The sequence below is a fragment of the Oncorhynchus clarkii genome, chromosome 26, assembly GCF_045791955.1.
Source record: "Oncorhynchus clarkii lewisi isolate Uvic-CL-2024 chromosome 26, UVic_Ocla_1.0, whole genome shotgun sequence".
In the NCBI taxonomy this organism is placed as follows: domain Eukaryota; kingdom Metazoa; phylum Chordata; class Actinopteri; order Salmoniformes; family Salmonidae; genus Oncorhynchus; species Oncorhynchus clarkii.
Genome location: NC_092172.1, coordinates 32,713,639 through 32,725,897, shown reverse-complemented (window position 1 = coordinate 32,725,897; position 12,259 = coordinate 32,713,639). Strand labels below are relative to the sequence as shown.

Genomic DNA, 12,259 nt, shown 5'->3' with positions numbered 1-12,259 from the left:
CACCCCGTAGTTTTAGTTTTATTTGACCTTTATTTAACTAGGCAAATCAGTTAAGAACAAATTCTTATTTTCAATGACGGCCTAGGAACAGTGGGTTAACTGCCTGTTTAGGGGCAGAACGACAGATTTGTACCATGTCAGCTCGGGGATTAGTGCCGGAAGACGTGTGTAAACAAGGCCTCCGCAGTCTGTAGGGCCGTAGGGAGACCGGCCAGAGGGAGGAGACGACAGGACTTAGAGAAACGATCCACAATGACCAGGATCGCGGTGTTACATGACGTACAGACGCCCAGCGGGACACTGGACGGGAGCGGGCTCTGCACGTAACGCCTGCTCAATGTCCGTGTCCAGCTCCCACGCTACCGGCGCCACCAGGCAGGGAGTATGGGAGTGGGATCCATGGGCCGCTCCTCTGTGTCATACAGCCGGGACAATGCGTCTGCCTTCACGTTCCGAGAGCCTGGTCTGTAGGAAAGGGTGAACACAAAACGGGTAAAAACATGGCCCACCTTGCCTGGCGAGGGTTCAGTCTCCTTGCTGCCCGGATGTACTCCAGATTGCGGTGGTCAGTCCAGATGAGAAAAGGGTGTCTAACACCCTCAAGCCAATGTCTCCACACCTTCAAGGCCTTGACGACAGCCAACAGCTCCCGGCCCCCATGTCATAATTTCGCTCCCCCGGGCTGAGCTTCTTCGAGAAAAAGGCACGGGCGGAGCTTCGGTGGCGTACCCGAGTGCTGAGAGAGCACAGCTCCTATCCCAGCCTCGGACGCGGCCACCTGCCAAAGAGGGATCCGGATGGGCCAGCACGGGAGCCGAGGTAAACAGAGCCCTCAGCCGACCACTGCAAGCGTACCGGACCCCCCTTCAGCAGTGAGGTAATGGGAGCCGCTACCTGACCAAAACCTTGGATAAACCTCCGGTAGTAGTTGGCAAACCCTAAGAACCGCTGCACCTCCTTTACCGTGGTGGGAGTCGGCCAATTACACACGGATGAAATGCTGTCACTCTCCATCCCCACCCCTGAGGTGGAAATGCGATACCCTAGGAAGGAGACGGATCATTGGAAGAATAGGCATTTCTCAGCCTTGACGTTCAGGTCATGCTCCAACAGGCGACCAAGCACCCTGCGTACCAGGGACACATGCTTGGCGCGTGTAGCGGAGTATATTAGAATGTAATCTATATACACCACTACACCCTTCCCGTGCAGGTCCCTGAAAATCTAGTCTACAAAGGCTTGGAAGACTGATGGCGCATTCATCAACCCGTACGGCATGACAAGGTACTCATAGAGCCCTGAGGTGGTACTGAAAGCCGTCTTCCACTCGTCTCCCTCCCGGATACGAACCAGGTTGGAGATATATGTTTCCATAGCCTCCGTCTCCGCCTGTGAGATGGGATACACGTGACTCCTGGGAAGTGCAGCTTCTACCAGGAGATATATCGCACAATCGCCCCGTCGATGAGGTGGTAATTGAGTCGCCTTCTTTTTGGAGAAGGCGAGAGCCAAATCGGCATATTCAGGGGGAATGCGCATGGTGGAGACCTGGTCTGGACTCTCCACCGTAGTAGCACTAACGGAAACCCCTAAACACCTACCTGAGCACTCTCGCTACCACCCCGTGAGAGCCCTCTGTGGCCAAGAAACAGTGGGGTTATGACAAGCTAACCAAGGTAGGCCCAGCACCACAGGAAACGCAGGAGAGTCAATGAGGAAGAGACCAATTCTCTCCTTGTGACCCCCCTGCGTCACCATGCTCAAAGGAGCGGTGACCTCCCTAATCAACCCTGACCCTAATGGTCGACTAAGGCGTTAAAGGGGAAGGGCACAGCCACGGGAACAATGGGGATCCCTAAACTATGGGCTAACGCTCTATCAATAAAATTCCCAGCCGCGCCTGAATCGACAAGCGCCTTATGCTGGGAATACGGGGAAAACTCAGGGAAAGTGACACACAAACATATGTGCAACAGAGGGCTCTTGGTGAGAATGGTGCCGGCTCACCTGGGTTGGCGCCAGAGCGCCCTGCCTGCTGCCTCGATCCCCAGAGGAACCAACCCGGCACCGACGAGCTGGAACCCCCTCCGGTCTCCCTGCGCACCGCCCCTCCCAGCTCCATGGGTATCGGAGCGGGGGTGCGGGAGGATGGAACCACCAGACCCCGATCTGAACGTCCGCGGGTAGCCAGTAGGTTGTCCAGCTGGATGGACAGGTCCACCAGCTGGTCAAACGTGAGGGTGGTGTCTCTGCAGGCCATCTCCCGACGGACGTCCTCACGCAGACTGCAGCGGTCATGGTCGATCTGGGCCCTGTCGTTCCATCCCGCGCCGGCAGCCAGGGTCCTAAACTCCAGGGCGAACTCCTGGGTGCTCCTCGTCTCCTGCCTCAGATGGAAGAGGCGTTCACCCGCCTCTCTACCCTCGGGCGGGTTGTCGAAGACTGCCCGGAAACGGCAGGTGACCTCCTCAAACTGGTCCCATGCCGCATCTCCCTCTCTCCACATGGCGTTGGCCCACTCCAGGGCTTTCCAGGTGAGGCACGAGACGAAGGCGGACACCCTCTCACGGCCCGATTGAGCCGGGTGGACGGTGCCCAGGTATAGGTCCAGTTGTAGAAGGAACCCCTGGCAGTTCGCAGCCTTTCCGTCGTATTCCTGGGGCAGGGAGTCACGAATCCCACTGGGACCAGGAGGAAGAGGGGCGTTTAGGGGAGACCTTGGTTGTGCTGGTGGAGGCGCTGGAAGAACTCCCTGTCTCTCCCAGCGGTCCATTGTCTGGACAACACGATCAATGGTGGTGCCAAGATGGTGGAGCATTGCTGCGTGCTCCCGGACGCGCTCCTCCACCCATATACCCGGGGTACCTGCTCCTGCTGACTCCATAGTTTTGGTCGGTAATTCTGTAGTGAGGTGCATACTGGCGGCAGAGAAGTCAGGCGCAGGAGAACAAAAACTGATTTACAACAGTGTCCTTTAATATCCATAAACCACCTGTCAACAGAACAATACAATAAATGGGTCAAACAAAACCCGGTAAATACCAGCATACCATGCTAAAGCACTACAAGAAACAATTACCAACAAGGGGGAACAAAGGGTTAAATACAACATGTAATTGATGGAATTGGAACCAGGTGTGATGGAAGACAAGACAAAACCAATAGAAAATGAAAAGCGGATCAGCGATGGCTAGAAGGTCGGTGACTTCGACCGCTGAACGCCGCCCGAACAAGGAGAAGGACCAACTTCTGCGGAAGTCGTGACACCAGTTTTTCCTAATCAGGTCACATGTTATTTTTTTTTTATGTCAAACTGCAGCAACCTTATACTTGTTCAATGAATTATATTTAGACTAGATTATGAGGGGGATTTCCTCTACCCAGACAACTGATAGACAGAACTCACAGAGCTGAGTTTGCGTTACGCATGTTTGCGTTATGACTCACGTCTGTCATCACTATTATGTTGTAATAATTTTGGATCGAAAACGTATAGGCAGCTTTGCCAGCCCAATTTGGAATATAAACCAAATTTGATCACATTCACATTTTCTCCTGACACACAAATGGACTATAAATACATAACATGACCAATTATTTACCTAAACCAGATGAGCAGGGTGCATAGGCTATATGCAGCACCTATTATTAGTAGCCTACAGTTAATCCGACTGCAAAATGGTCTCGTTTTCATCCCATACGGCATGTCAGATCTGTCAGTTTAGGTGTAGCCTAGGCTGCTGCAACATTTATGTCATGAGTTTTTGCTTGTGTCTGTCTGGAGTGATTGTGTGTTATCTTTGCTAAATAAATACCGGAGCAAAGTGGAAACCCTACTTAAGCGCGCTCGAAAATGATCTGTGTCAAACTCTCTTTCATCTAACTTTTAATGGATGACACGATGGAAGCTATCAAATCATTCAGAACATCCCAGAAAAAAAGTAGAAAGTTCCATATGTTCAGCAAGTAAAGCATCGTAACGTGCAATTACCACTGCAAGTAGGGTTTCCACTTACCGCTGTAGTTGCACTTGTTAGCGGAACTTTCCCTCTCGTCGTGTACTCTAAAAGCCAATTATTGCATGGCGAAAAATGCAGTGGTGTTGATAAGTCGCTTGAGAACATCCCTGTTTCTTCTTTCTCGTTGTTGCGCAGTTAGAATATCCAGACATCCGCCGTGATCGATGCGACTTTTTGGCAGAAGCTTGAATCTGATGTGGACATTTATACGCTCCCTGCTTTTTATTTTGCAGTTTAGCTTAACGATCAATGTTCTTCAGGTCACTGTACCCACCTTTCAGCCAAGGCTCAGACTTTACAAAAAGCAGGCAAGGCCAGAAATACAGGTGGCTTAATGAAAGATCCTGTTATCCAGCTATACTTTTGATTAGAGGTCGACCGATTATGATTTTTCAACGTCGATACCAGACCGATTATTGGAGGACAAAAAAAGCCGATACAGATTAATCGGCAGATTTTAAAATGTATTTGTAATAATGACAATTACAACAATACTGAATTAACACTTATTTTAATATAATAATCAATAAAATCAATTTTGCCTCAAATAAATAATGAAACATGTTCAATTTGGTTTAAATAATGCAAAAACAAAGTGTTGGAGAAGAAAGTAAAAGTGCAATATGTGCCATGTAAGAAAGCTAACGTTTCAGTTCCTTGCTCAGAACATGAGAACATATGAAAGCGGGTGGTTCCTTTTAACATGAGTCTTCAATATTCCCAGGTAAGAAGTTTTAGGTTTTAGTTATTATAGGAATTACAGGACTATTTCTCTCTATACCATTTGTATTTCATATACCTTTGACTATTGGATGTTCTTATAGGCACTTTAGTATTGCCAGTGTAACAGTATAGCTTCCGTCCCTGTCCTCGCTCCTACCTGGGCTCGAACCAGGAACACAACGACAACAGCCACCCTCGAAGCAGCGTTACCCATGCAGAGCAAGGGGAACAACTACTCCAAGTCTCAGAGCAAGTGACGTTTGAAACGCTATTAGTGCGCACCCAGCTAACTAGCTAGCCATTTCACATCACATCGTTACACCAGCCTAATCTCGGGAGTTGATAGGCTTGAAGTCATAAACAGCAGAGCTGCTGGCAAAACGCACGAAAGTGCTGTTTGAATGAATGCTTATGAGCCTGCTGGTGCCTACCATCTCTCAGTCAGACTGCTCTATCAAATCATAGACTTAATTATAACAAAATAACACACAGAAATGCGAGCCTTAGGTCATTAATATGGTCGAATCCGGAAACTATCATCTCGAAAACAAGAAGTTTATTCATTCAGTGAAATATGGAACCGTTCAGTATATTATCGAACGGGTGGCATCCATCAGTCTAAATATTCCTGTTACATTGCACAACCTTCAATGTTATGTCATAATTACGTAAAATTCTGCCAAATTAGTTCGCAATGAGCCAGGCGGCCCAAACTGTTGCATATGCAATGAACGCAAGAGAAGTGACACAATTTCACCTGGTTAATATTGCCTGCTAACCTGGATTTCTTTTAGCTAAATATGCAGGTTTAAAAATATATACTTCTGTGTATTGATTTTAAGAATGGCATTGGTGTTTATGGTTAGGTACACATGGGAGCAAAGACAGTCCTTTTTAGCGAATGCGCACTGCATCGATTATATGCAACGCAGGACACGCTAGATAAACTAGTAATATCATCAACCATGTGTAGTTATAACTAGTGATTATGATTGATTAAGTTTAATGCTAGCTAGCAACTTACCCTGGCTTCTTACTGCATTTGTGTAACAGGCGGGCTCCTCGTGAGGCAGGTGGTTAGAGCGTTGGACTAGTTAACAAGATTGCAAGATTGAATCCCTGAGCTGACAAGGTAAAAATCTGTCGTTCTGCCCCTGAACAAGGCAGTTAACCCACCGTTTCTAGGCCGTCATTGAAAATAAGAATGTGTTCTTAACTGACTTGCCTAGTTAAATAAAGGTGTAAAATTATATATATTTTTTTAAATGAATAAATCTGCAAAATCGGCTTCCAAGATTACTGATCTCCAATTGTTATGAAAACTTGAAATCGGCCCTAATTAATAGGCCATTCCAATTAATCGGTCGACCTCTACTTTTGATACCAATCGGTATTGAACACCCTCACCTTTTCACCCTTCTTCGTGAAACTGATCTCAGGCAGAGGTCGACCCTCGGTTTTAATTAGCACCTTTTCCGTGTACCACAGCGAATTAAGGGGTTCTTCATCGAAAAGTTAACAAAATTGAAATAAATTGCACTAACTGGACACAAAAATGATGTTCTAAAACCAAGAAAACAATCTACCTCCTCCATGTCCTGTAATTTGAAGAAACTCATTTGAATTGAAAAATATGACTTTTCAATCTCCAATAATGTCACCAAGCTCCTCAACACATAGATTCCCACCCTAATGCTTTGTGGCACAAGCCCAATACAACACTCGTTTCATCTGATCCTAATCCTATGATTGGATGACAACATGTCAGTTCATACTTATCAATGTTGATTGGTTGGAGGTCGTCCTCTGGAAGTGGTCAAAATTACCATGCAGGTCTATTGAAGGGGGTGAGGCCCTACGTGCCTCCTAGGTTTTGTATTGAGGTCAATATACACAGAAGACAAAAGCTTTCTTTTTTAGTGTTTCACTATTTTTATTTTAATGAAATTTCACCGAGGAGGATGGTCCTCCCCTTCCTCCTCTGAGGAGCCTCCACTGATAGAGAACCACACACTAATATAGGGTCAAACAGACAGGGAGAACCAGACACTACTATAGGGTCATACAGACAGGGAGAACCACACACTACTATAGGGTCATACAGACAGGGAGAAACACACTTTTCTTTATTCCCTCAGTAAAACCACACAGTTCACGGTTACTAAAGAAAAGCTGGAAACAGAGGATGAAACTTTCTTTGCTCTGCTCCCTCTCTCTGTTGTCCCAGTGGTGTACCATGGGGTGAATATGACAGTATGTTACCCCAGTGTGGGTCAGGATGGCATCCAGAAGGAGACCAACGCGGTGGCCATTATAGGAGCTGCCATCATGTACTGCTGTGTGCTCTTCGCATGGTGAGTGGCAAGTCACTGGAGGAGTGTGTAATGAATGTCAACAGTTGTCCCATTGAATCATATGTACAGTCTCTCTACACAGTGATCAAACAATAAGAGCTCTATTCAATCCGAATCGCTGAAGGTCAGTGTTACAGCGTGATTGAAATTTAAAGACAATTGTCCTGCGTTAGTGGAGACTGCATTCACTGTAAACACTGCATGTGTTGGCTCAATCAGAAAATACCTTTACATTTATATTGCGCAATCTGTAACACTTCATCGATACAGACTGAATAGAGACCCAAGTACTTTACTTATTGACTTATTTAGGCTAATTACTTACTAACTTTCTATGTAACAAATGGAGTGCAATTTTGAGGTTATTTTTTGTTTCTGTTTGAAAAAAATACATTGCTTGTCCTAATATTAGTTTACTTCAGTTGCTTATCCAAACAATGCTATATTTTCAGTAACGAAGCATCCTACCTGGCAGAGGTTTTTGGCCCTTTCTGGATGATTAAAGTTTACCGCTATGAGTTCCAGGTAAAGTACGAATTCATATAAAAATATTACTGTCAAGGATCATTCACTGCCAACATGGATAATGGAGGATCAACTCTGTGTTCCTGTGGCTCTGCATACATCTTGTTCTCAGTGGGTTCGTGGCACTTTAATTGGGGAGGATGGGCTCGTAGTAATAGTTGGAGTGGAATAGATGGAATGGTATCAAATACGATGCCATTCCATTCGCTCCGTTCCGGACATTATTATGAGCCGTCCCCCCTCAGCAGCCTTCACTGATCTTGGTATTAATTTGTGATGTGTGAGCGGCATGTTTCCACGCTCCATACGTGTGGAGAATGTATGGGCATCCTGAGCTCTGCTTACCTCTAGCAGTTTGATACAACTCCTGGAATCTCTCTCTCTCTCTCCGTTTTCCTAGAAAGCCACATGCTGCTTCTGCTGCCCTGACAAAGAGGAAGGTTGGTAGCCTACATGTCAATAAATTCTCAGCAACACTTTATTTGAAGGGTACCTGAATAAGGACTTCGTAACACATTCATGAAACATACATAAAACAAAAATAAGCAGTACATTTATGTTGGCGAAAAACTTCCTTTAAAGTTGCGGTTGTTGACATAAGCATGAATGTTAATGTAGTGCTTATGAATGTTTATGTAATGAAGTCCTTATGTCCTTATGTAGGTACCCATAAAATATATAGTTACGTAATTATCTTAATACGGATTCTTCTCCATATTATAAATAAGCCAGTATTAAGGCTGCAGAATAGAAAATATGTCTAAATAATTTATGTACAGACTAGCGGCTAGCCTATACTGAGACTGGTGTTATGACATTCAAATAAAATCAATATGATTTAGCACTATTCTTACACCTTCTGGGAAAATAAAATTACTGTGAATGATAAATTGCATGTTTTCTATATGCTGCTATGGTATTGTCAGAGCAGCACGATTCTTTATCACCCTCAGGTGATTGACTTTATATGTTTGGTCTGTGGTGTTTCCAGAGGTGGAGTTTGTGATTGACGAAGATATCAAGGGCTGCCAGAAGGTGATTCACAACGAGAACCAGAGAGTGGCTTACAGCTACTTCTTCTTCCACTTCGTCTTCTTCCTGGCCTCGCTCTACGTCATGATGACCCTAACCAACTGGTTCAGGTCAATATCTCACTCACTGGGCATTGGACACCCCAGCAAACACACAACCACAACACAACGTTGTCTCAATGTTGACGTTACATGAAAATGAAGACACTTGATGGCTCAATCATAAGGGCTACATTACCCTGTCATAATATAACCCTGTCATAATATAACAGATATCATAAACAGTCATGATAGCCTTCAACGCGTAAGCGCATTTTTCCTCTATATTGTGCTCGCATTTGTCACACTGCTTTTCCAAATTGAAGCGTTTCACACCGCATCCCAAACACCTGAGGGTAACAACATCAGTTTGTCAGTAAATGTCTACAACTAACTAGTAGCTGGGATGAGTTAAACATTTTCGGCATAGCTAGTTAGCGATGTATGCTAACATTAGCTATCGTTGCTAACTAGGTAGCTAGAGGACTGCATCTAACTAGTTCACTTGCTGCTGATGTTGAATCATTGCTGGTGAATGTTCATTACATCGTTGTGGTTTTAACTGAGATTTGTGATATAGCTAGCTAGTCTCCAGCTAGAAAGGGAAACAGAACATTTGGGTAAGTTGCTAGAACAAGGGAAAAAAACACATTTTAGTTCCCTTAATTGTGGGTAAGATTCTTGTTGACTCACCTCATTCGTTACCTGGTTGTACACAGCAGCTATATTGTGCCATTGTACCTCCATTGCCGTGCTAATCAAAATTCCTCTCCCACCTTTCCTTCCGCCACCTCCAGCTATGAGTCAGCGGTGCTGGAGACCACGTTCACCCACGGCAGCTGGTCCACGTTCTGGGTGAAAATGTCATCGTGTTGGGCATGCGTGGTACTCTACCTCTGGCTGCTGCTGAGCCCACTCTGCCACTGCGGCTCCGACTCGCACCGCCCGCGACGTTCCCGCATTAAACGCCGCTCAGCCAACTCCTCCAGTCACGTCAGTGTCAGCGTCTGACCTGTGAACTTTGGGCCAGAGTCTGGCTTCTGGGGGTGGAGAACAGGATAGGACAGCTAGCAGGAGAAGATGGACAATTTCCCCCGCTGTGGTACCCGGAAGGTGGAGGATGGTTTTGATGATATCCCCTTGAACCCTCCACCAGTCTCCCATATTGAAGTCGGATGTCAGGGGACAGAGATGAGAGGTCATGGGTCATTGAGACTCACTCCAGCTAGAAGGACAGACTAACAGACTAACCAGAGGATTAATGAATGAATCTGATGTTCCTCACACAGACCACCTGAACCTCCAAACATAGACCAAGGGAGTAACCAGACTGTGCTCTGAAACAGGAACAAAGACCCTATACACAATCACTACATCCTGCCATCCAAACTGATTTCACAACATTTCACTATTGTTTCACTCGGTAAGTGAAGTATTCAGTCTGGTTTAACCAGGCTAGAACCACTATGGACTACTATGCTGAGACTGCCAAAAGGGAACAAAAAGGATGAGCTCTTGACTGGCTTACGAGGGGAGCTGTAGGGAAATGTTGGCTGACTTGTTACTCTTTTTGAATATTTTATTTATTATAGTAAGGACTGTGTACCATTTAAATTACAACCGGGGGTAGAGTTGTCAGTAGGATCATTATTTTTCTCAGTGGTTTCAACAACTGAAGGTTTACCTGAACATTTCACACCATTTCGAAGGTTTACATGAACATTTTGCACATTAGTGTGTTCATACTGTTTGAATATGTTCGCTCTGGTGTGGAGCTAATGTGAATGATAAAATAAAATATTACTTAACACTTTCGCCAACAGGTATAATGCTATATTACTTGTTATAAGCATGTATGAGCCTTTATAATGCCTTACAATAAGGCCTATACTGTTTTATGTTGGCCGAGCAAATTTCCAACGGACCTAATGGCTTATATAGTCAGGATCATTATGAGTTGATTACAACACATTATAAGGGGTTCATATATGTTCATGACAAGTCTTTCAATGCATTATATCTGTCGGCTTTAAGTAAAATGTTACCAAATACTCTTATACCAATTATTTATTTCGCAATGCCTTTTTAACATCGTGGGAGTGGTGTATCCATTTCTAAATTGGTTTTTGAAAGGAAAATGTGGTAAAATTGTTTTGGAAGTTAAGTTTTACAAGAAACCCCAGCTACAAGACCCTGACATGTCTGGTTTAAAGGGGCTCTCTGTGATCTGGGGTGTATTTGCTAGGAACAGAATGGAAACAAATGTGCCGAAACGGGAAGAGACCTACCTGGAATTTTCCAATATGAAACGCTTGTTTGGTATTCACATTTCAAAATGCTTCGCTACGGAGTGCACTAATGAATGCACCCGTGTTTTAGAAGAACCATTGAGGATCGAGAGCCACGTTTCTGTGAAGACTTCTCCACAGTTAATGACCAATAATTTGACTCTGTAAAACCTTTGTGTACGATACTGCATTTAGGTCCTTTTTTAGCTCATTTCATGTTACTATGATAGCAGGTGTGTGAAGTTATTTTTGTAAATACATTTTGTATTGAAACACAGCTTCTGTTGATTAAAGTGTGATATTTTTGTAAGCGAACAACCCCTAAAATCACATTGGATTCCAATTAGTTTCCCAAATTCAATTTTCTCCCTTTTGTATTTTTCAGGTTTTCGCTCTCAGAAATCACACCTTTTAAAACATTTTTTTTTTACACATAACAACAAAAATGGATGTTCCAAGTCCACAACAATGCTTGAACCACATCAGGGCACCACTTTTGAGGTCTGTGAAAAATAGAAAACAATTTAGATTTTTGGGTGTAGTTACCCTTTAATGCAACTGTGCACCAGCAAGAGACTGTTTGGTTAGTGGTGTTTATGTGGTGCTCATATGATTGCAGAATTTGCTAAACAAATGGCCACTGGATTGATGCAAATAATCATATCATTCTGCCAGGTTATAGGCTACTTTGTAGTTAACATTTAATTGAGAAGGTTTTGGGAAAAGCCTTTCTATCTCTACCAGAAGACGTTTATTATTACCATCATTGCTAATGGCTACACAAAGTGTAGACATATGCACGCACACACACACACACTCCTTTTCCAACTCAGAAAGTTGCTGGATAATACGAATCACATTCTGACTGAACAGAATAGGCTACACACGCTCATTCAAATTCAAATATCTAAACTACAGTTGTTGCGTGTGAAAAGGTTTCACGTACAAAAAATAAAAAGTCAATGTGCATCAGCGTTTCTTCTTTCCCTACTCTCGCTTCGCTTGTTAGATATTAAGCACATTGATAGTTCGCTAGCAAACCTCTCCTGTTGATGTACTGTATCATAGCAGCAGGCTAACAGGAGGCAGCAGTCTAAATTATCAGATCGAAACATGCGATGAGAAGTGATCAAGTGAAATATGAAGCAAGTGAACGGAGACAGCTTCACTCTATCCAATCAGAACAGCAGGATCAACATACAGCCCTCCCTTCTCTTTACAGACAGGCAACTAACCAGTTGAGGTATGTACAGCACCGTTCTGAGGAGGACGACACGCTG

At 44.4% G+C, this 12,259-nt stretch overlaps 1 protein-coding gene across 1 annotated transcript in view; it reads left to right on the top strand.

Moving 5' to 3' along the window:
* Positions 1 to 11,946, top strand: part of LOC139384974 (serine incorporator 4) — a 43,860-nt gene extending 31,914 nt beyond the window's left edge. The window contains exons 8-12 of the mRNA XM_071129933.1: positions 6,970 to 7,096; positions 7,549 to 7,621; positions 8,022 to 8,061; positions 8,613 to 8,763; positions 9,489 to 11,946. Coding sequence (XP_070986034.1) covers positions 6,970 to 7,096; positions 7,549 to 7,621; positions 8,022 to 8,061; positions 8,613 to 8,763; positions 9,489 to 9,702 — 605 coding nt within the window. The 3' untranslated portion in view covers positions 9,703 to 11,946. The remainder of the gene's footprint in view (positions 1 to 6,969; positions 7,097 to 7,548; positions 7,622 to 8,021; positions 8,062 to 8,612; positions 8,764 to 9,488) is intronic.
* The last annotated feature ends 313 nt before the right edge of the window (positions 11,947 to 12,259 follow it).